Source organism: Nothoprocta perdicaria, unplaced genomic scaffold, assembly GCF_003342845.1.
Source record: "Nothoprocta perdicaria isolate Ctin4 unplaced genomic scaffold, notPer1 scaffold_152, whole genome shotgun sequence".
NCBI classification, from domain to species: Eukaryota; Metazoa; Chordata; class Aves; order Tinamiformes; family Tinamidae; genus Nothoprocta; species Nothoprocta perdicaria.
The window spans coordinates 1673513-1697467 of NW_020454672.1; the positions used below are offsets into that span (position 1 = coordinate 1673513).

Here is a 23955-nt window from a genome sequence, read left to right on the forward strand (position 1 = left end):
AAGGAATAAAGGCTGGAAGGTTTTTGATCCTCCCTTCCACCTCATATTGAATACTAGTGAATCCTGATGATACTGCCTTGGGTCTTTTTTGGTGTTTTCCCAGCACTGGGAGTACAGTTGTGATAGCGGCAAAATTTGGCCCGGCAACACTTTGCTTTTCAGAGATAAACAGTGCCCATAAGAGATCAGTTCAAACTGTGACCATTGCACATTAATGTCACTGAGTCTGATCCAGTGTATCTCATGCAAGAAGCTAAAATGAAGGTTTTACTAAAAACAACAGCAAAAACTAGTGACCTAAATTCTTATCACAAGAGTCATCAGCATGGACTGGCCTTCATTTATCAATAATCTGGGAGCATAAATGAACTTTGCAAGCATGTTCATAATGCAGCTTCTTGTGCAAACACAGCTCACATAACTGCAGACTTACCCGTTCCTGGAGCTGATTTTCATTAACCCCATCTCTCCCCACACACACTCCCCAAACATCAACAGAGAGGCAATGTAATCAATCAACTTGCCACTAAATCTCTAAGTCTGATTTAGTTGCTTCTAGAGTATCCATCAGGGAGGTTAAATCGTCAGTCTCCATCTCCTCTTTTCAAAGAACTTGTTGTATTCAGTGAATTAAGTAGGTTTCAGCTTCATCTTCAGCAAGTCAGATTAACTCACTTCTTATCAAACATGGCCAGTAAATGCTGATGAGGCAGGAGATTTCAGGTAAACATTGCAGTTCCACCACAGGCTTGAGGTCCCMAATTCCTCTTTGGCTTTTTTCACTTCATAATTGAAAACAAAGAAGTACAGAAGATACTTTTGGTCCTAATTCATCACTTCATTCAGTTCCATTTTTCTATAGATTTTGATGAAGATCAGATCAGGTTCTGATAGTTTAAAATATTAAATCTCTCAGTATTTTTTAGGCTTTTTTTTYCCCTATTTACCACTACTATGAAATATCCTAGTTTTTGTGTATAAGTGAAACAGTGAATATTAACAAATTAATTGCTCTGAAAGTGCTAAACTGGATGATACACAAATTGCAGTCATAATATTCTTGTCATATGGATTCTTGTTCTGAAAAACCAACAGAGTGAAGAGCAATAGCTTCCTTACAGATTGTCTGGACTGTCACTTACCCTGACTATCTTCTTCTCTAACATATCACTTTTCCTGTCACTTAACCTGACAGTTTTTTTTTTCTTTTGCAGTGACCTTTTCTCCAATCAGAGAGGTCACATATTTGACTGACAAAAGTTTGTCACCATGTCAATCCACTTAGAAAGAGCTTGGACGGGAAATACAGCCAATAAGGGACAGAAGTTCATGAGAAAGGGTTTCCAACATTTTTCCAGCTAACAGGAAGCTACATTTACCACAAAGGATTTCTTGACATTTCCATTCCAAAACTTAAGTCAATAGCCAGATATTCTGCTCCTGACTCAGGCAAGAAAAATGTAAAACATTTGACCAAAATCTATGCTACAAACATGTTATGGAGAAAGTGATAGCTTTAACCTAAAGACTCACCGGATTCACTCCTAAGGAATATAACTTTTACTTGAAGCACAAGCATCTAGGGACATTCCAGAGGATTCCTGGTGCTGTGACTGACTGTCTCCCATTGGTCACTGGCAAATTGAGTATAGGACTGTTCTGCACTATTCAAAAAGTAGAAAAGTAGTATTTATTTCCCAATTCCAGTGCATTAGGGATCAAACAGTTTTCTTCAAGTTTTGAATAAGTAATGACAATATAATTATATGTAATAATGATATATATTATAATAATCATGCACAAGCTGAAGTTAGTAAGAAATCTTTCCATCTCCATGGTAGATGTTTACATAGGACAAAATCACTGTCAAGCTGTTTAACTCATACATTTCATGTGTCAGATATCCTCCTGTAACTCCCTTTTTAAGTAACGAAATATTTATGTCTCTTTTGTGGCTAGAGGAAAAAACAACATGCCTAACAACAAAGAGGGATTATTAGCAGTGCTAAGGAATGACCCTTTCAGAACCAAACCAACATCTGTGTAAAAATAGATTCAAGAACAGAGAATTTGTCCTTAAATATACCTTCATACTTGAAAAATCTCTGAAGCAGAACATAGTTTGAGTTGCAGAAATGATTGTCATGCAGTCACAGACAAATTATAATTGGAACATCAGGGAACATCAGGACGAGCACTTGGAAGATGATCAGAGATCAGTCTGTGCAGCTGGATGCAGATCTGCCCAGTAAAACCATGTTAGCATGCGACTCTTAAGACAACTCTGTAACTCTTCAGCCGGTTGGTATTTGGCTAGTTTAGCATATAGCAGGACAAGCTCATGTCCACTTGTATGTGTCTGTGCAGACATATCCATAAAGTCCAGTCTCTTGCCTAATTCTCTAACTCATATTCCTTCATCCAGAATGATGCAGAAGAGAGTTACAGTATCATTGCTCACTGTATCTCAGATGCCAAGGCCTTAAAGCAATGCAATGGAGCAACTTTGGTTTGCTCCCTGTGTTCAAGTCTGGTRCTCCTCTACAGAACTGTGGCTTGGAAGCACCTGGAAGAACAATTCTGAAACCTGGAAAAGTGCCTGTAAATCTGTCTATTCATGGTCAGTTCCTGTCTCCATATCTATCTGCTTCTTTTTCTTTCTGGACATGCAGCATAGGAAGAGAAAATTGTAGTTGGCATTGAAATCCAATGGTTGTGTGATACTTAATTGACAATATACTCTTTTATGCATAATTAAACTTTTGGATTCTTTAAGTAGGTCTTAATTACTGAAATAAATAGTTGTAAAATATCTCTTGGTATGGCATTTTAAGCCTTTGTTGTAGCATCCTATGACCCTATGAGACTTTTTGATATGGATTTATTTTGAATTTCATGTCTTTTAGCATGTCTTTCTTCAAACAAGTTCATTTCTTTCTCTATGTTTCTCTTTCACAACAAAAGCTATTTCACAAGAGTCTTTCAAATGGCTTTTCCAGCCCTAGTGATAAGAACACCTTTCTCACACTAGYTACCCTTTATTTCCAACAAAAGTCAGAGCAAAGCTGATGTCTGGGGGAAATGGTCTGCTTGTTAGAAAACACCATTTMATGCAAATATATACATAAATAGAACAAACTCAGGAAATTGTTTAAAATGGGTGTTTTGTTCAAGATGAAAATATTCCCATGGGAACCAGCACATCAGCTGTTTGCAGCCTGACAAGAAAATGCAATTTGGATGGAACAGGTGGAATCCTTCCCAGTGTGTGAGTCATTTTTTCTCTGGCTTCCCTTACAGACATCTTAATTCAACACAYGCTACTTTTTATTTTTATTTCTTTGTTTTGCTCTCAGCCCAAGGAAATGGGCAGCCTGTGGGGTGACTATGCTGGTACACAGGATTATATTTTTGAAGGTCATTGACTCTGGCTGACAGCAGATTATCTTGGTTTTGTCTCTGTTCAAATAAAATGCAGATGGGTAATTCAGGCTACAGGTAATGGACCAAAGAAAGAAAATACAAAAACAATCATACTCAGTCTTTCACAAGGAGAAGAGCTGCAGCATGAAGCTCCTCATGCTTCCCACTCCCACTGGTGCTGTGGTACCTGAAGCACTATAGAGCAAAAGTCCRAAGTCGTCCTATTAAAGGACTGGTTTCTAGTCCAAAGTTTCAAAAGGATTTGAAAAGAAGTGCCATACGAATAGTGAAAGCAGGGAGTGCTTATGATGTGAAACTCCTGCCCTCTTCTCCTGGAGAGCAGCAGGAGACACTGATAAATACCACACCTCTTATTAGGCTCTGCTGGAGCTGAGCAAGTGCCCTAAGGAGTCTCCCTTCACTGCATGCTTATATGGATATGATGCTCCCTCAAGGCAGAAGGTCTTGTTCAGGCTCTGAGTGATTTGTACCGCAGAGTCCTGAGGCCGTGGTCGCAATCAAGGTCCCTCCTATTTCAAAGGTGTTTGTTTTCCCTGGAAGGGAGATTGGAAACATTTGTGAGCCGTGAATATTTTCACAGGTCAAGACAAACATTTCCCGGCCAGCCCTAAATATACCCCAGAGTTAGAGGTGAACTCTGACTCAAAAATCCCCTAGTCTGCAAACATAAAGAATGAAGAAAACAAGTCCTTTTTTTCCCATTATTTTTAGGTGACCAACAGGTGTGCATTTTGGATCACTTTCTATGTCTATGCAGCCTTTTGTAGGCTGCTCTGGACTTTGGTCAGCTGCCCCAGACCTCTACAGAGCACATTGGGAATGTGCTCCAGCCCAGCTGATGGGTTCACATGTCAGCAGACAAGTGTCAGTCACTCATCCCCTACAGGCAGCAAATGGGAAAGCACTTTCTTCTATTTGCAAAAAGGTTCACAGCTTCACCCGTGTTCCCATTTCTCAGTGGGATGAAGCCAACATCTAATAAATACATAAAAGCAGCTGCCGTGGAAAGCCTTGAACTATCTGGGTCTGTTCTTAGGTATGTGGGAAATCTTTCTTCCATACATACAGGGAAAATACATGGTTGCGTATATATGTAAACCTAACCCTTTTCACATGCCACCTCTAGATACAAATGTTCTCTCTGATGAACTTTTTTCAGCTCTCCTAAACAGCGTGTAGGCAGATTTCTCTCTCATCAAAATCCCTWGAAATTACATGAGAGATTTATTTTGCCCCATGCTCTTTTTTGCTGATTGTTTTCTTCCAGCAATATTTGCTTCTTCTAAAATCTGAAGGATATGAAAAGCTGCTATTTCAGTGAGCAGTAAATGTGCTTCTTTTTCAATTAATTCATTGCAATAAATATGTAAATGTTGCTCTTAGGGAGTTTTGCTCTGCATACATTCCATCTCCAACAGGTTTTGATGGTCCTTGTGTCTTTAATGTGACTTTCTCATTAGAACAGTGGCAAATCCCACCAATAAGCTGGAAACAACACAATAAAAACCTACTTAAAGCAGAGAGAAGCTGCCCTGTCAAAGCCTCTGGTTTCACATCTCCGTGACTGGCAGGTAGCTAGCACCACTCGCTCAACTGCCTGGGAGAGGAAGTTTCTGTCCAGCCCCCTCCATGGTCATGGTTGTCAGGGGTGAAATGTTCCAGGTATAAGCCAAGTGAGAAACTAGGTTCTGCTGACTTTCTGCTCCTGACTCTCCAACACGGCATAGGGCTTGGTTGAAGCTAATTAAATTATCCCTTGGGGGCACCAGGAGGAGASAGCAGCAGTTTAAGTTGACTGTGAGCAGGTCTGGTAGCAGAGGATGATAAATGGCTCATACACCCTAAGAGTGATGGTAGTGGGATTGGGAGTAGAACCCAATGGCTGAGTGAAAGCTGCTGCAACTAGTGGGTCAAAGGAGATGCCAACAGCAAGGGTGCTGCTTCCTGCTTCATACACTGGCACTGGTGGGACTGTGTTCCTGAATCTGCAATGGGAATGCTGGTAGGACTCTTAGGCAACAAGAGCATGAGCTATGACAGCACTGCTGTCATACCAGAGATTGAAATGGCTACACAGGTCCATGCACGCTGCAGCTACGTGCAACTATGACCTGAAGAGAATGGAAAGGTTCCCCATCAGTGCTGCCACTCTGGTGTAAAACCTCTGCAGCTGCCTCTCCTACTCCAGTTCTGACCTCAAACATCTCACCAAATGGGTCTTTGGGCTACTTCTGGGAAGCTCCAAAGTACTATATCTATTCTACTCTACTCTATTTCAGACCTTGCCTTCTTCTTCCATGGGTAAAGCTTCTCCCATCCCAACAGCCCTACCTAAGCATCACGTGCCAGGGTGCTTTGCACTCAGCAGCAGTAGATTTTCAGGTATCATTGCAAACTCCAACACCTTCACTGACTGGGGTATATCTGTGTTATGTTACACTCTGAAGCAGGCTCACAAGATGTTTGTGCCTTGTGTCCCCAGCCAAACACTGTACAATTTTAGTTTTGCAAAATGCAGTTTTGCTTTTCACACATTTTCAGACTGATTTCTTTAGGCTGCATTTTTGTGTTTCTGCTTTTAAGATTGTGAGTGGATGTCAGTTATGATGATTTGTGTGTCTGGTACTGTGATATTCTGGTATGTTTGCTTTTGTGGTAAGTGGATGGGAACTGGTTGCTTTCTACAGAGCTATTTGTGGTAAATATGTGGGTTATAAACAGGATTGAGGGAAACTGTATGGTAGTCTGTTGTGTTTCAGTTTTTAAAGTGCGCAGCAGTTAAGGACTGCAAAAGTTTACTTCAGGATCAGGACTGGATTATGGTCTTTACAATCATAATTAATATTGACTTGTGCTGAACTGAGTTGATCCTCAGAGTCATCTCAGAAGCTTTTCTTCTTATCAGCAATTTCAATAGTTCTCATCCAACTCCAGTAGTACTATTTTTCCTTCTGGAGGGATGATGTGTATTGATAAGGTCACCTCAGAGTGGCTTGTGCAAACACCAGCAAGGCCTGGCAGATGTCTGCTGCATGAACAAAACTGTTCTGCATGGTCTGCTGTAGCTAATGGGAGCTTCAGGAGCTTGCATTTTGCAATACTCTTTCACATTCCAGACTAATGGAATCAGTTAGTTGTTCTGGATCAAAGTCGCTCTATTTTGACCCAGGATCCTGAAGTTGCCAAGTTTTTTGTAGAAATTGTTGAGAGGTTTGTTGGATTCGTTCCCACACAGGTAGAAAGGCCATATAAAGAGCTTTGGCTAGTCCTCAGACTAAAATCCACGGGGAAATTGTTGACTTGCCACTGTCCCTGTGTACTGACCAATTGCCCTCAGACTAAAGAAATCTTGTTTCCCCACTTCAATTTGGGAAACAAGATCCAGCTTTCTAAGCCAGCCATTGTTAGATCAACTAAGCGGTAGTATCACAACATATAGCTAAACTCGATGAGGAGTAGCAGTCTRTTATATATTTCTCTATATTCTCTGTGCTGATACGGAGGGTTCCCAAGCAACAATGGCTTCCAAAACAAATGGCTTTGCTTGTACTTAGTCATATTTAGCACTGACTCTTGACAGATAGGTTCTTACAGGCTGCAAATACCACAGAGACAAGACTGGTTATGAAACAAATTTGTGAGATGACTGGCTGCCCACACAGGAATACAAAGCTGTGCGGACAGCAAGAACTTCCCATCATGTTTGCTTAGCGTTGGACCAGCTGCCTTCTAAATTTCATAATTCCTGTCTGAAAATGCAAGGCTGTGCTATTTCAGTTATATTGTCATAAAATGAATAAGCACAGTCCATCTGCAAAAATCATCCCTTCAAAAAACATCTTACTGAGCTTTTCTTAGGTGTGTTAGCATTATCGCTGCTCACATGTTAAGTAGAAGGTGGTGGGAAGGAAGASCGATTCTCGGCAGCGCAGAGACACCAGTGACTGGTTCTCCCTTAACAGGAGTGTGACCCAAGTCCAAACCGATGTGTCCAGCTCCATCTCATCTGTAATTAAGGCACCAGACTTCTCACGATCACTCAGTGCACTGACAAGGTGCCATCAGTGAAAGCACAAATCACTGACACCGGATACCGTCTGTGCTTGCTGCAGGAATAACAGCTTCCTCTCCGTTTCACTCCACACTTGTGGGCCAAATGGTGGCGAATCACAACAATCAGTTCAATTAGTGACTCTCGGAGTGAAAATGAAAAATTACATTCCATTTCAGGAAGTGTCATTAGAAAGGATGTATGCAATTAGAGGAGAGAAAAGCTGCTCGCATGCCCCAGGGCTTTCCCTATGAGGCGCCCAGCTGGGATTTCCATGTGCCGACCTCAATTTTCCCAACGTGTGTGATAGCTGAATGTGCAGGGGCATCTTCTGAAGCAGCCACAGGACGGGGATGAGTGATACTCAGCCATCCGAGCCCTGTAATGCTCCCTGCTGCCGCAATCGCTATTCCTTGGTGACAAGTCTGTCTGCCCTTAGACAACAGCGGCCAAATGCACCCACAACATAGCTCTGTCAAAGGCCATCAGAGTTCTGCCACCGAAGGGATTAGTCCCTCCTAAACCTTTCTTAGAGAGTCCGATATCCTGTAGCTGATGTGTTAACAGCTCCRGACATACACTGCGGGAGCATCTTAGCAGGATAGCTGTTACATAGCTCAGTTGTTATTAATTCACATTACTGGGAGCTCTTGCAGATTGCCCACATGCTGTCTTGAAAACAGACCCACAGGAGACCTTAATAATTAAGTAGATCACGTTGGGGACTAAGTGGTCCACCTTGCCTCCTTGTGAGAGCAAACCTAACTCCAGGACGTGGAAAGTAAATAGAGGGGCTGGCTGCAGATATTTGTTCTCTCCTAAAAGAGAACGGGGGGCCTGCAGGATGCTTGTTAAGAAGGAAGCAGGTGCTTGACAGAAAGAGAAGAAAATGCTGAAAAGTGTCTTTTTTCACAGCCTAACTATCTAAAATTTCCAGCATAGACCTCTTTGAACACTTAGTGAGGAACATAGTAGGGAAAAAAAATATATCAACTAAACCTCTTACTTAGGACTAGGACAAAAGCAGACCCTTTTGTCTGAAACACCTGATTTATGATTTGAGTGGAAATTACAGAATGTGAAGTATTTGCTTCTTTACCTTTTATGGGAAAACAGAGCTGAAAAGCCAACTGAGGAAATTCATTCTGGGAAAACACACCGAAGAAAGGACAGAGGGTCGAGGTCCTTAATACTGCCCTAGTAGGAGGCACGTGTGAAACTTTGCCTGACACACCAGATACAGTTCTGGTCAGACATACCGAAGAAATAGTATATTTTAATGGAGCATTTGCAGAGATTGTGGACAGAAACATGTGGGGAATGCAGGACCTGTCTTAAGAGACACTTCATCTTATAAATCCATTTGACAGTAGCGTCTTGTGCTAAGGAGATCATGCTGCAGCATGTCCTGGGATGTCCTGGGATGTCCACTGGTCTCTGCTCCCCCTTCTGTGGAGGCAGGATAGAGCCACACACTATTCTTGCCTCTTCTGTTCAGTTTTATCACGATGATCCATCTACTCTTATCTGGTGAGAGAATGGGACCATCTCACTTTTCCACAGCACTTGGATGATGCGACTTCTGCGGGGCGACCATGACACCTAGTGGTTGCATACACAAGGTCCTGGGCAGCAAGGAGATGGTCTCCTGCCCTTGGAAATCACCTCACAGGCCTTCGGTTACCACCCAGCATAGAAAATGGGCATGAGTTTTCTGCAAGACCACTCCTGGGAGCTTCAGAAAATGTTTTCACATGTTTTCATTGTATTTAATGAAGATTTTCTTCTGTTCAGAGGATGCTCTTGTCCACCATGCTCAACACTGTTGGGTTTTGCTCTGGAAGAACCTGGATTTGGCTTCCTTGAACCAGGTCTGCTACAGCAAGCACACTGCAAACACACCAAAACAGGGCACCTAGGTTTTAAGTCAGTTTAGTTAATGAGAGTTATTTGGTTTGATTTTGAAATCCATATTTGTCTCTGCGTGTGAAATCACCTGTGGCTTTCATGTCACATATTACACTAAGGGGCTCAAAAACCTCATGCTCAAATGCTGTCTCAGCCAGTGGGCTTGTCTGGGCACCTTCAAGTCTCTTCAGGCCAGCTGCAGCTTTGCTGGCAATGTCTGCTGTAGTAGCATCTCTAATTTGAACCTTACCCCACGGTTCAGGCCCATAACTGCACTGAATTCTACTGGTAAATTATTTTGTTGATCAGACAATGATTTATTTGTTGATCTTAGGGGTTTGCTTTTCAAAGGCTTATCCTCCTTATTATGCTAATTCTCCTGGGAGCAAGAAGAACTGTTAGTCTTGATTCATCTCCTAAGATGTGCATTTTTGTATTCAAAACTCCACTGGAAGACGCAGTCATAGGTATTCCTGTTGGTCACCTCATACTGCTATTTAAAAACTATCCTAAGAAGAATCTTGGAGCAGTGTTGAGAAGTATAGCATCTAACTTTTARTTCCCAGGCCTCTAGAGTCACGTTTAAACCCCTGGTTTAGATGCAGGTGCTTTGGGGATCCTGCTCCAGCCTCAGTGATGATAGCTGTTATGAACAGCTGCAAATGTTCAGTGTGAAAATAAAAGACATTCTTTCCAGGGATAACTGYACTTTTTGAGAGGCTTATTCCAAATATTCGTTTTATCTTTAACTTCTCTTAATTAAATTTATTAAATATTTAGACTTAAATCTTAACATTTAATTATAATCCTTGATTTCATTTTTGTTAATTCACTTTTTCAAAGTTGTTTCAACATTTACTTAAAGAACATGATGATAAACTTACCCTGAAGATGTGAGGTAGAGCTAAGTTACTGGAATTGCTAATACTGAATTTACACAAATTGCATCAAAGGACTAATACTGCACAAAGATGCATCTATCTATGTATATATATATAAAGTATGCTCACAGAATTATCCTCCAGTGATCTATGTTCCTCCACTCAAATGAGCTACTAGTCACCTCATATTCATATTTACTACCATTCATGTCCAGAGCCTTTCTAGTGCAGCTGGCACCCTCTGCATTGATGATGGGGAACAAGCTCTCAGGTAATTTAAGGCAGAGATCTGAAAATCAGCACTGTGCGAGCTGTGTGTGCCCCAGGAGACACTGGCATGCCCTGCAAGACCTGAGTAAATCATTTGCAGGCAACAGAAGGGTGATGAAGGACCTACGAGGGTGGAGACACTAATTAGGCCATGGGAAATGATTGACTACATTGAAAGGTCACAAACTTTTGTAAATATATAGCAGAATCTGAGCTCATTTGGTGAAACATTTACAAGGTCTGAGTAGGAAGGGAAAGGAGAGGTAAATTTGGATGAGTATAAATGTTGAGTACTGGAAGGAGATGAGTAATGCAGACAACTTGTCAAAAGCAAAGAAAAAAGACATAGTTCTCCATTTTCAGAAGTGAGTGATGTGTTTAGGAGCCTAGTTGTGATGATTTAAGGGAGTCTTTAGGGCTGCTTTCTTTGGCTCTCCATGGCTCTGGTGTTGTGATTTCAAAACCTTCTCTTGATGGACATAGGAAATTTTTAGAGTAGCAACATTCAAAAATGTGTTGCTTGTGAGAGTGGCAGCTTGTCAATTAAGTGCCTTGTGCAGGTGACACAATCAAACCTTTATTAGAGGGTATGAAGCCAGCAGAGCGACTGGACATCGGCTGCCTTAAGAGAATAGGCAGAGGAATACATGTCAGCTTGTTCTTCCGTTAGTCCCAGCAAGTCATTGGAGCAGATACAATTTTTAGAGTCAAATAGTCTTTTTGCTTTGATGGACCAGAATGCAGACGCGACTTGGGCAGGACATTATCAGGACAAACCAACCAGCTGTTCAGTCATAGACTTGTACAAAGATGAAAAAAAATCCCTTTACTGAAGAAGTACAGGATCTAGTATGAATCAAGAGATGACAGAGATTCTTTTTCTTCAAATACAGCTCTCTTTTAGCCTTGTCGGGATTTTCCTCTTGGAAATTACAGCGCTCACCCTTAAAGATTAAAAGTGCACTATTCAGATCAGAACATGAAAATATTTTTACTTCTGGTTAGCGTAAAGTACAAGTGTCATTTCAAAACGTCAAGAGGAGAAAGGTCCTAAACGGTGACTGAACCTGAACACCCACCAACATGGAGCACGGAAAGCAAAGATGGAACGTGGAAGAGAAGTATATGGGAAAGGGCTCCGAGCAGCCACTCCCTGTCTGCAGATTCCACTTACATGGCCTGAAAATATCAGCAGCAGGTGGAATTCCGGGTATTAATATATCATTTTTGCAAATGCTTCCCTGCTTCCACATGGTAATGCTGTAGGGTAAGGCTTTCTTTTCATTTTTGATGGCAACCTCTTCAATTATTTCAACATAAAAATAGCAGTACTTCAGAGAGAATAGAGATCTCCTTTCCAGTCACTTCTGAGATGCCAGCTTCCTCCATCCAACATGCAATGCTTCATGCTGAAGATTTACAGCGATTTGTAAAATCTGAGCATCTTGGAGATGCTTGGAGATGATGAGATCTTGGAGATGTTCAGATTTGGAGAAAGGGGCAACTTGCTTCCCTCTTCTGAACAGGAGCTGGAACAAGTTGGCTCTGCGTAGCTTCATCTCTAAGGATGATGACACGTCTCAGTCATAACTAAACCGATAGTTATAATTTGTTGATTATTCCTCATTCATCAACTAATGTAGGGATGAGAGAATCATGGAAGATGCTAACTGGCACTTTGGATTCTAACCCCTTTTCAGCGTGCAGGCTTGGTTCAAGACTAGRTGCAAGGTGCTCTTGACAACAGGTTTGCTTTTCTAGACTTGTTCTTAGAGGCACTTTAGGACTTTATATGTGGAAATGCAGCAGTCTGTGGCCCACAGAGGGCAAGGTGCTACTTAGAAGTGTGTGTCTCCTCTTTGCAACTATTGCACTTTTGATTTGATGAGTAAATTTGGTCTCAACAGGGTAGGAAGAAGATTGACCTGATTTCTGCCTCAGAAGCAGAAGCAGTGCCTGAACATCTTGTTTAGCTCTGCGTCCCCGCAGAGAAGCTCAGTTTCTAGAGTATAACTTGGAGATCTCTTCCACTGTCAGAGCTACAGACTTGTCTTCAGAGGGAATCCCACCAGGAGTGGTGGGACAGCCCAGGGCTGTCTAGTCTGAGCTCCCTGAGCCACAGCCTAGCCATAGATGTGGACTAGGGGGATCATTTTCTACAGACTAGTGTTTGATCAAGGGGAAAAAAACATTCCCTTCYCTCTCACCACAAGGGACTATATGAGCAGGGCATGAGCAGAGCAGGCTGCTGTGCAGGGTGGTGTGTCAAGCCCACATGCCGGGTTCTCATGTTTCGTTCCGTTGTTTTCTCCTCTCTGCCAAGTAAAAATAATGTGTTTGCAAGGGATTTTGAGTGCTCTGATGTGGAAAGAACCACCTGCTCGAAAGCAGCAGGGAGGTTTCCTATTAATTTGTCAAAGGCAGAATGTTATTTATCTCTGTAGGAAGAGGATGCCTGAAATCACTGAACCAACCCATTGGTGAAGGTCTTAGCATGTGGCAAAAGTTAGAGGAGTAGTCAGGAAACTGTGATGTTTTATTAACGTCTGTTTGTTCTTACTGGCCTCCGCTGAGGTTAGAGACTTTCTTCTCTCTCCCTCCAAGGGACTGGCATTTGTGAGGCAGGGTTAGAGAGGAATAAAATTTCTCTGGCTCTGAGGCCATTTGATGGAAAAGTCTATCCCAGATTGGCCAAAATGGTGTTATTTAGGAGTGTTAAGAATAGCAGACGGACAGCCCAGTCTGGGAAGTTCTTCCTTCAGTTTAGACAAGGGTTCTCACTGCCTTAGGGCACCCGTCTTGGTCCATGGGCAGAGGGAACCAGCAGGCAGAAACCCCAGGTGATCATGTCCTCATTGAGCAGAACAATTTGGGATAATGTTAGAGTGAATATCCTTATCCCTGGACACCTTCTCAGCAGAGGGGTGAAGGCCCACTCGCATTGCTCACCAGCAAGGTTAAATCAGGAGAACTTCTATATTAACACATACAAATGAATATAAGCATACGTGTGTAATCCATAGATGGCACTTGCCAGCTCAGTGTCCTTGAAAACAAAGGTTTCTTTATCCAGCCATTGCTGGATAATCAGTAATGAAGGAAGTCTGACCTATGCCATCTTAATCATGTCAATATTGACAACACTATAAACAAAAAGCAGTGAGGTATATTTTGTAAAATAGATAGAGATTACACTAAAAACAGCTCATAAAAATGCATACAGATGTCAGATGGCAGATATTTGGAATATTCTACTTGTTTACAGAAATAAAATTATTTTTTATTACTTAATCCAATTCATACTTTCTTTCTTTTGTCTTTACCAAAACCAAAATCTGTTATGAATCATTCGTGTTTATTTGCTAATGACATCCTCACAGTGGACTGAACAAACAGAGTGTGTTTTGCTTCATCTGTGCTTCTCTCATTGACTTTGCCTGGAAATGCCTCTGAGGAACTTTTGTTTGCAAAACTAGCGACAAAAAGATAGTGGTGTGAATTCTGTGCTGCAATGTTTGCACAAGCATTGGTGGCAGAACTAGCACAAACACTTGTGGGAATTTGTTTGTGCAAGGTTAATGTCAGAAATGATTTATTGAAGCCTTCCCCTTCTTGCTGGTCTGGCACCCGTCAAGGGAGTGAATAAAACCGCCGGGATTTCAGAGTGCTCTGAGGCTGGTCGCTGAACAAACACTCCAGATCAGAGTCAATATTTTGGAAGTAATCAATCAGATGGTATTCCTTCCCACAAAATTTAGCTCGAAATGCTTTGAGTTCAGAGTCAAACCAATCTTTTTGAAGATAACTCATTTTTTTCCCTGGTGATGTATTGTTTGGTGAAGTTGGTGATTCTCATTCAGGTAAAGTTATACTCACAAGGTGTGGAAAAATTATTTTTCACATATTCTGATTTTTAATGGAGTGATGGAAATGAGTTTTTATCTGTTCTCCTACCTTGCCATTTTGAGAAAAAATAGAATTTACATGATATTGCTACACGAGTGCTAGGCAAATCCTCCTTCCAGTCCTTTCCTCACCAGTTCTCATCCTTGAGAGTTTGGTTTAATTGTTTTTTAACTTTCTCTTTTTTTTTTAATTAATAAAATGCACACTGAACTGGATCCTTCCATCATGAGCGATACCTGAAGAAATGTATATTCCTGGGATGCTGCCGAATTGCAGGTGGAGTTTCCAGAACCAAGCCTAGCCCTCAGGGCATTTGACTTGCAAGGGATTTAATTTATAGGATGAATCATAACTAATGCTGATGGTCAAGTCAGTGATTACAGAATCCAACCAAGAAGGATGGTTATTATTTTTTCTCTTTATTCATCCAACAAACACAAATTACCCCACAAATATATTGCCTCCACAAACATATTTTATCTCCACAGATATAACATGTCGCATTGTAGTCACAGCCAGAACCACTTTCACTCACCTCCAGCCGATGTGAGGCAGCTTAAAATATCAGTCAGGAAACCGGTTTTGTAGCTGAATGCTGGCAAATGCCTCCAAACAGACACCCCATTTAGCCAAAAGGTTAGTCTTGTTCTGTTCAAATGTCAGATCTAAGTGTTCTGTTCATGTAAGGCTGTGATCAGAGCATTTTGAGGAAGAACTAGAGATTTCAGCTGTGGACAGACCTGCCCTTTGCAAAGGGCTGCATTTATTGAAATTCAGTCTCTTAGACTTGCCCCTCTGTAGGCAATGACTGACTTTTCAGCTGGGCTAAGCACTTGTGAGCAGCACCTGATCTGCTCCCTGTGAAAGAAAATCCCTTTCAGTCCTGAAACTGGTAGAGATGAGAGCAGAGCTACAACCAGCAATGGAACCAGAAATCATGTTTTCTCATTTTGCTATGAATGTWCCCAAGCAGGGAATTTTCTCCTGATCACCCTGTTCTGTACGTTGCGTTGGCCAACTGATCCTCTAACTTTTGGTCTTCCTTCTGCTGCTAGGAAGTTAATAGGAGTCTTCTGTGGTTAGAGGGAAAACAAAATGTTCAAAGCTGAGTTACTCCAGGGACAGTCTTTCAGAAATATGAGACCTTTTACACCAGTCACTTTCACCTCCCCTCACCCCTCCTTGCTAAACAAACATAGATAGATAGATAGATAGATAGATAGATAGATAGATAGATGAAAAGCCCAGTGCCCTGTACTCTGAAGACGGAGCAGGGAGGGAGGAAGGGATGAGGCTCCGTGTGGAGCATCATTGGAATCCACTGTCAGCATCGCCTGAACAGGAAGGACCTCAAGGTCCTGCAAGAGAGAAGCTCAGATCACTCCATGACTGATATATCTTTGTCTCATCTGCTGGCTAAATTACTAGTATTTCAGGATGAAGTCTGCCCCTTTCCCTCCTTTAGTTATAAAACTATTCTCCAGGGATATGAGGATGGCTCTTAAATTTTTTTGGCTCTGGTCTGGCCACAGCTGTAGAAACATAATAGTTTTGTGAGGGGAATGGTATTAATTTTTGTCATATTTTCATGTGCTGGGTCCTGTGTAACTGATTTTGAATATTACATATCTATTCCCTCCTCTCCTGAGAGCCACTTTTTCCCATTTCCAGGCCTCATCCACATCCTCTACTTTCAGAAAGATTCTACAAGTTCCTTGCTGTTCTCTCACGTGTGACCATGCAGATGCTCTCTGCTTTCTATCTGGTCCTGCCAGCCTTGTCCCAGTGCTGCCAAATGACTTGGCAGAGTAAATGACTTAATGCCTATCTCAGGATGGAGACTTTCCTTTCTGCTCTGTCTGGCCYGGGCCTGGAAGGAGAGAGGGCCTGAGCAGGGGTTGAGGCCCTGGGACCAGGACTTGGGGCTGTGTTTTGGGGTTGGGATCTGGACCTGGGTTTGGACTCAAGTTGGGACCTGGAGCTGAGCCTGGAACATGAGTCTGAGACGTGTTGCTGGGGCTGGGACTGGAATCTGGAGGTGGGGCATGGGGCTGGGATGTGAAGCTTGGACATGGGCCTGTGTTTGGGACATGGAACTTGGACTTGGGGCCAGGACTTGAGGCTGGGGTTGAGTCTGGATTTGGACCTGGATTTGGGACCTGGGTCTGGACCTGAGACCAGAACTTTGTTTGCTGCTGGGACCTGGAACTGGAATGTGGAGCTGGGACATGGGGTTGGGATCTGGTACCACAGCTTGGGCTTCGGTTGGGGCTAGGGCTGGGACCAGGGACAGGAACCAGCCACTAGATGTCACCCACTCCTCGCTGCAAAGCAACAGGCTGCAAACGCAACAAAACCTGAAAAGTCTAAATCTAATTCCCGCCGTGCAGCTCTGTTACCGTCACTCTGCAGGGCTTGAGCAAAAGCGGCTCTGTGAGAACCGCAGCTGCTGCGGTCACAGAGGAAAATCCTCTGCTTTTGCAGTTATGGGCCAAATAGTCAGAAAAGTAGCTCAGGACGGATGCAAATATAAGATGAAATCAGTATTTCACTGGTTTATCAACAAGACACAGGTGATCTTTTTGTAACCTTTTAAGCTGATGATTAAAAAATCAAAAATATTAAGTTAAATATCCCTCTCCTTACCCCCTCTGAAATGCATCTGCTTAATCAGCTCCTTCACTTTCGGCAAGCAAAACCAGCGAGGAACAAAATCAAGAGCTATAAATTACTGTAATCCACTCAGAGTAGCAATGTTTTTGTGTGGAATTTAACCTGCTTCCTCTGGTGTTGCACCTAATATCTGAAAAACTGATGGCCTCCACGCTCCAAAAAAACCTACAAAAACAGAGCAGTGTTCCAAAGATGTCATCTCAGACGATTCCCCCTCTGCTGCCGCTACCCTTGAGCCACCTCAGCGCTCCTCCAGCCCCTGCTTGGTAGGCTGTTCCCAGAGCATAAATCAAAACATCTGGCAATTAACAACAAAAAGCTGTTACAACAGCTGGAGTTTGCCAGGATTCAGGGGACCTCCAGCCAGAAATCCTTTCCCAGCTGCAGGAAATGACAGTGATACGGGATCTGCTGCACCAGCGGAGCTGCAGCCGGGAGCTGCCCCGTTGGCAACGATCCTCTCGTCCCGCGCACGGCACGGGTGGGATGGGAGCTCGGCACCAAGCGGCGCAGATGGCACCGGCTCGGCAAGATGCTTTGTGCTCAACTCAACTCWTGTTTTGTCATCTGGTTGAATCATCCTCATTTAAGACAGTCTTGGCACATGTTTTATGACCCATTTAGTCCAAGTGTGGCCAAGAAAATGCACTGGCAAGCACCAGAGACACAGCTGTGGGAGGGATATGTGATGAGGCTTTCACCTGTGTGTGCATAGTCCAAAGCTAAGCCTGGTCTTCCAAGATCATACCTAACTTCACAAGCCTTATTGAAGCATTTGTTATTTTAGTAGTGGCCACAAGTGCTGGAACCAGCTTTGGTATCTGCAGCTCTTCCCTGCTCTCTCCTGGATGTGTCTAGGTYTGTGTGGCAGTGCGGGAAACGAGAGATCAACAACTTGGGATRCTGGCCTTGGTAGCCAGTGCAACTTAAGGCARTTTCAGCAGTTCAAACAGCCTCATYTGCGCAGTGCAACTGCTCATGGGGCTGCCACATCCATCAGATCACTGGCAATCAAAGCTGAGTTTAAAATATGCTTGAAAACGAAGCACAAACCCTGAAGGTTGTTTTTAACCCRGATCTTTTTGCTGATCCATGTTACAGCTCAGCCCCACAAAGAGCTGCACCAACAAGGAACTAAGGAAGAGATGAATGGCAGTGCAATTATGGGAAAAGTAGCTGAGGGTGGAGGGGGTGTGGTGGAAACTTCACTGCCCGAGCCAGTGTCTCATGATACAGCCTTTCCACATTACTGGCACTTAGGCCATTTTTGATTTTTGGCAGCAGAATTCAAGTGTCCTTGGCCACTAACTCCCTAACGTTGACTCTCTCTTTAAAGAGCTTCGGCACAACAAGGCAAAAACAAATTCTCTAAATAAATAAATGAATAAATCAGGAAAAGCATTAAAGAATGTCCTTTTAAAGGTTAGTCTTTCTCCTCTCTGTAGTCAAGCCTGGACTGATGTGTCCCYATAGTGGTTTGCACAGGTTGACCCCAGGCTGGAGCAACTAGAGCAGCCCACTGTTGGTCCAGGTTACCTCCAAGACACTGGATCTGGGGTGACTTGTGTAAGGGTAGAAGACATCAGAGAGGCCTGGAGTAGACAACAACACCTTGCACATCACATCAGAGGCCCTTGGTCAGCCTTAGCAGCTCCAGAGATCGCTCTCCCTCCCCCAGAAGCTCTTTTCTTTGATGTTTGTTGTGTTTAACTGCAGCTATATTAAAGACTGCAAATTACAAGTTTCAAGTCAGAGATCTCATTAATCTCAACGGCATGAGCAAATCGCTCTAATTACCAGCTTTAGATGCTGCTCTTCAGAACCTCGCTAGGTGATACCCAGGTGATAATTTGTTCTTATTTTATAGCACTTTTATAGTGTTATCCATGCTATGCTGACTTATTTCCTTATTAGAACAAACTTATGCTATTCCAAGTAATCCTGAACACCAAATGCTTCATGATAAAGATGTTCAGATGGGTTAAAATAATAACCAGTATCACAAAACGTAACATCAGTGTCAAAGGAACTTGCGAAGGACATACACAAAAAGGAGGAACTCAGCTGTTCATCGTAAMGGATGAAGAGGTATCAAAAAGGAATAAAACCAAGTGGAGCATTACTGACCTTGAATAAAAACAAATGGCAAAAAAATGTAGACAATAAATGAAAACCCTGCTCTGAAGGGCTGAAAATACCCTGAGRAGCGAACACTTTTAAAGCTAAGCACTAAGAATGGAATTTCTCTTTCCAGAAGTTCTGGTGTCTCTAACRGGCCAGCACTTACGTGGCTCCTCTCCACTGTAATTCCTGGAGCTGATTCCTATTTGGAGGCAGACGCTGCCACCCATGAGGTGAAGAGGAGCCTTCTGCAAGGGCAGCTCCTCCGGGGAGGCAGGAATGGGGTCGAGGTGAGACAGAAAGTCACCAAAACGTGAGGGCTGCCAGGAACACCTTAGTTCTCCACAGAGGGTAAAACTTTATTTCGATATAAAAATTAAATAGCAAAGTTTTGTGTTTCTTTTTTTACAGTGATAAATTAGAAATTTACAGTACATACATCAAAGTAGCTATGTTTTCCATGGACTCCCATGTAACGAAGCTTGGAAGAAGATGAYGACCTGATCGTGCAACATAGGAGCAACACCCGCACCCCTCCGGCCCCGCGGGATTGGGGAGCACGGCAGGAAGGAGCCGCATCCCGCGAGGAAGGTGCCGCCGCGGCGTCTCTCCTGCTATAACCGCAGCGGCTGCGCTTCCGAGCCGGGATTAGTCACACATTTTTTTGGCTTGAAGTTCGTAACAGCGCTGAAAGGAGAGAACGCCCGCGCTGCAGAGCGCCGCTCGTCCCGGCTCCCGCTCGTCCCGGCTGCGCGCGCCGCCGCTCTCCGCCGTGGCTGCCCCTCGCAGGTCCCCGGAGCARGACACCGGGATAAACGCATGGAGAGGCTTTGCCGCCACGGTAGGAGGCAGCCAGCCAGCCTTGCTCCGGGCTGGCACGGACAGCTTGGGAAAACTGCTCCYGGGAACAGCTGGTGCCTCTCCCCACGGCACCCTGACCCGCGGGTTTGCTCATGGTTGATCCCCCCTGCTCCCTCGTAAGGCAGCGCGGTGGCATCCAGCACTTCCAGTGACATAAATCACTGGCCTAGAGGGTCATAACCAGAGACGCGGGGATCTGAATCAAAATCCAAGCCCTTGGGACTGAAGGCCACCTGGATGAACGTGGCACCCCGGCCAGCATGAGGTTAGAAGATGAGCCTCAYGCGGTGCCTTCACCCCCTGCACGCCAAGCTGTAGCTGCTGCTGTCGCAGCCCTTGCTGCGGCGGGCAGAGCTCCACCCCGGAGCAGCTCTCGTGCACACAGAGCTTCTTGTCCCCAAAGCAGCGGCCAGGTCCAAGCGCAGCTCCAACAGCGAGAGACTGCAGCGAGGATGGGCAGGCCCAGCCGGCACGCGGAGGCGGCCACGGCAGCGCGCGCTCCGAGCACAACGTGTCAAGTTGTCACTTGTTCTGCTAGAGAGGGAGCCCGACCACAAAGACTGCAATTAGGGTTTGTTTGGTTATTTTTTTCCTCTCCAAATGCACTCCAGCACATGTTTCAACATTGACATTGAAACAATACACGCTTCTGGGACAGATTAGTGCTCACGGCCAGAGCTGGAGCGAGTTGTGGTTTGGGAAGCACACAGGGCACCTGTATGTGGAGCGAGGGCTGTAATGAAGCAGTGCGGTCTCAGCTGCCCCCATGGTCACAGGAGTTGGGGCACAGGGGGGGACTTGGCAGCTGACTGGGGTCCACACGAACAAAGTAAAGATTCAGACAAAACCAAAGATCCTTCAAAAGGAATYGAGAGTAGAAACAGTATCTCAGGGACGACTGATATTTCCATCACACTTTTTCCCAGCCAAACAAGACACACGCCCAAGGTTAAAACGCTCCATGAGCGCAACAGGYCGACTAGAAGGATAAGAGTTGGGTTACGCCAATGTTGGGTATGAAATAGCCCTATCCCTCATGACGCTCCATCTCTTGGCTTTGGCTCCCTTCACAAAAACTGGAAACATCTCCAGTTCCGAGACCTGCTCTTGCTCTGTGGGTCTCCCTGTGCTACCAAAACTCCCAAGGCGTCACCGAGCAATGGGAGCATCGCTCTGAGGCCGTCAGCTCTGCTGCTACGTCACGGGCTGAGAATGTTCTTTTAATTGCAACCGACACACATAATTACTCAAGTGATCTGTGTGAACACGAGGCTGCCAAGGAACTGAGCGTTTCGCCTGGCGTCGGCAGAGATACCATCGCACTGAATGAAATATATTAAGACTTAATTGCTTTGTGCAGTGCATCTCTAGAGAGATGCAGATAAACTCACTTGCAGGAGACTGACAGTGCTCTGAGGAGACCCTCCACATGTTTTTTTTTTTTTTTTCTCTCTGCTGTAGGAAGGAATACTAGAACATAAGACTTTATTTAAAGCTATTAAATGCCAGGCAAAAACGTTGCCTGCTGGAAATAGCAGGAGCACCTGAAAAGGCAGGAAGAGGCAGGTGGGTAATGGTGATGGATGCAGAACAGCGCACGCAGCTTCCAAGCTCTCAGTTATCCCTCTGCTGCTGCTAATGGCCTTGAGTAAAAATCTCTCTCGCTCTCTTTTTTTTTTTTTTTTTTTTTAAATAGGAAATGTCGATAAGGTCATGAAGTATTTCAGGTTGCAACGGACCTTGTGAGGTCTAAATTTCTGCTCAAGGCAGGGCCAAAACAGATCTGTGCAGTGTGCAACACTAATGGGAGCAAGAGGATTTCCCAGGGTGGAAAGACAAATTCCTCAACAGGAACTTCCTTCCCGGTGCTCAGCTCAAAGAGAAGTTAAATGAGCTCCTGGAAACTCCACCTTCGGATACAAGGACCTGAACTGAGCCCAGTGAACCCCTGAACCCCCCGCCTGCCTTTCCAGTATCAGTAGGAAGACTGAAAGAAAACCCCATCCCACAGCCCCGGGATGGCTACAGTCCCACCGCTTCCAGAGACTTCAGCATATGCATCCTGCTTCATAAAATACAAATAAAGATAATGCGCTTGGGKTTTTTTTTCACAGCTTTTAAAGCCTCCCTGGGCTTTCCTATTTTGGGCAGCACATTTTTATGGCTATTGCGTTTGCAGCATGACTTTTTTGGTGCTTATTCTTTAAGGCTTTCCCCCCCTTGCCCGCCTCGGGGGGCCCGCTCCGCTCACCAGCCCCGGCGCTGCGACGCGTCCCCTCCGCGCGACRAGGCCATCGGGGAGCCCCGGGGCGCCGCCGCTCTCACACCACCGTCTCGTTCCCTTTCCCGGGCTTCACCCACCCATCCGCTCTCTTCTCCCGCTTCACCTTCCCTGAGTTCACCAGTCTGTTGGAGCACTTCTGCCACGTGTGCAGCGTCTTGGCCGACCAAATCCACATGCCCGAGGTGATCCCCACCAGGAGGGACATGAAGATTTTGAGCATCTCCACAGCCATGTTGGAATCATCGGCCGAATAGCGGAAAACAGCCCAGTTAGAGATCTCATAAAAGTAGCACGCGATGACGCACGTCGCTGGGACGGTGTACAGCACTGAAAAGACACCKATTTTCACCATCAGTCTTTCCAGTTTGTCGGTTTTAGTTCCATCTTTCTGAAGGTTAGACCGGATTTTAAATAAGGCCACCAATCCGGCCGCGATGAACAGCGTCCCGATGACCAGGTAGGTGAAAAGCGGCGCGACAACGAAGCCCGTGAGCGCGTCCAGGCTCTGGTTGCCCACGTAGCACAAGCCAGTGAGCTCGTCTGCGTCTACGAGTCTCATAATCAGAATGACTATGGTCTTCACCGCAGGGATGGCCCAGGCAGCAATATGGAAATAGGAGCTGTGCATTTCTATAGCTTCGTGGCCCCACTTGAGTCCTGCCGCCAGGAACCACGTCAATGTGAGAATGACCCACCAGATGGAGCTAGCCATCCCAAAAAAATACATCAGCAAGAAAATTATAGCACATCCTGTGTTCTTAAGACCTTCTTGGATAAGAACAGGTTCTGCTGCCTCTTCAAAATCACAGGATATCCTTTCCCGGCCCACAGTTAGCCTCACAATATAAGCAATGCTATAAATATTGTAGCACATGCTCAAAAATATGATTGGGCGCTCYGGGTAGGAAAATCTGGATGAATCAATCAGGAAGGTCAGGACTGTGAACGCCGTAGATACGAAGCAAAGACTAGCCCACACGGCCATCCAGATATCCGTGAATTCCTTGGCCGACCTGCTGTAGAGCCCAGCATCGTAGCCACACTTGAGGACGCAGTTCAAGCTCCTTTTGACCCAGATGTACTGGTCTGAATTCGATCCCATGCTGTGGCATTCCTCTCCGGGCTGCAAGGACGTCTTGCTATGGAGGGGAACCTCTTCATCTCCCGGGCCCTCCATGCACATGTGGTTGTGATCGTTCTGCGGGGGGAATTTGCTGCAGTTCAGGCTTTCCGGCCAGGCGAATCCGAATTCTTTCAGGACAGGTTCACATCTCCTTTTGACGGAGAGGCACATGCCACCGCAGGGCCCTATCGGGATGTTAATCTTCTCGGTGCACATAGGAACATAGACCGAACAAAGGAAGAACTAGGAGAGGAAAAAAGAACACAAAAGTCATGGCTGCGTTAGAAGAAAATCACACGTATATACAATATAACAAGTTCTCTTTTTGTCTTTTTTAGCAGTAATATTTGGTTGCTTGCCTTGAAAAACAGGAAGCAGCATAAAACAAATAAACCAAGAACAATAAAAACAAAGGAGAAAAAAAATCTAAAAA

At 44.4% G+C, this 23955-nt stretch overlaps 1 protein-coding gene across 1 annotated transcript; it reads right to left on the reverse strand.

Annotated features, from left to right (window-relative positions):
- Positions 1–22418: 22418 nt before the first annotated feature.
- Positions 22419–23761, reverse strand: FZD4 (frizzled class receptor 4). Its single transcript, XM_026034924.1, has one exon. It carries the CDS (start codon positions 23736–23738, stop codon positions 22437–22439), a length of 1302 nt encoding a protein of 433 aa, XP_025890709.1. The 5' UTR covers positions 23739–23761; the 3' UTR covers positions 22419–22436.
- Positions 23762–23955: the final 194 nt, after the last annotated feature.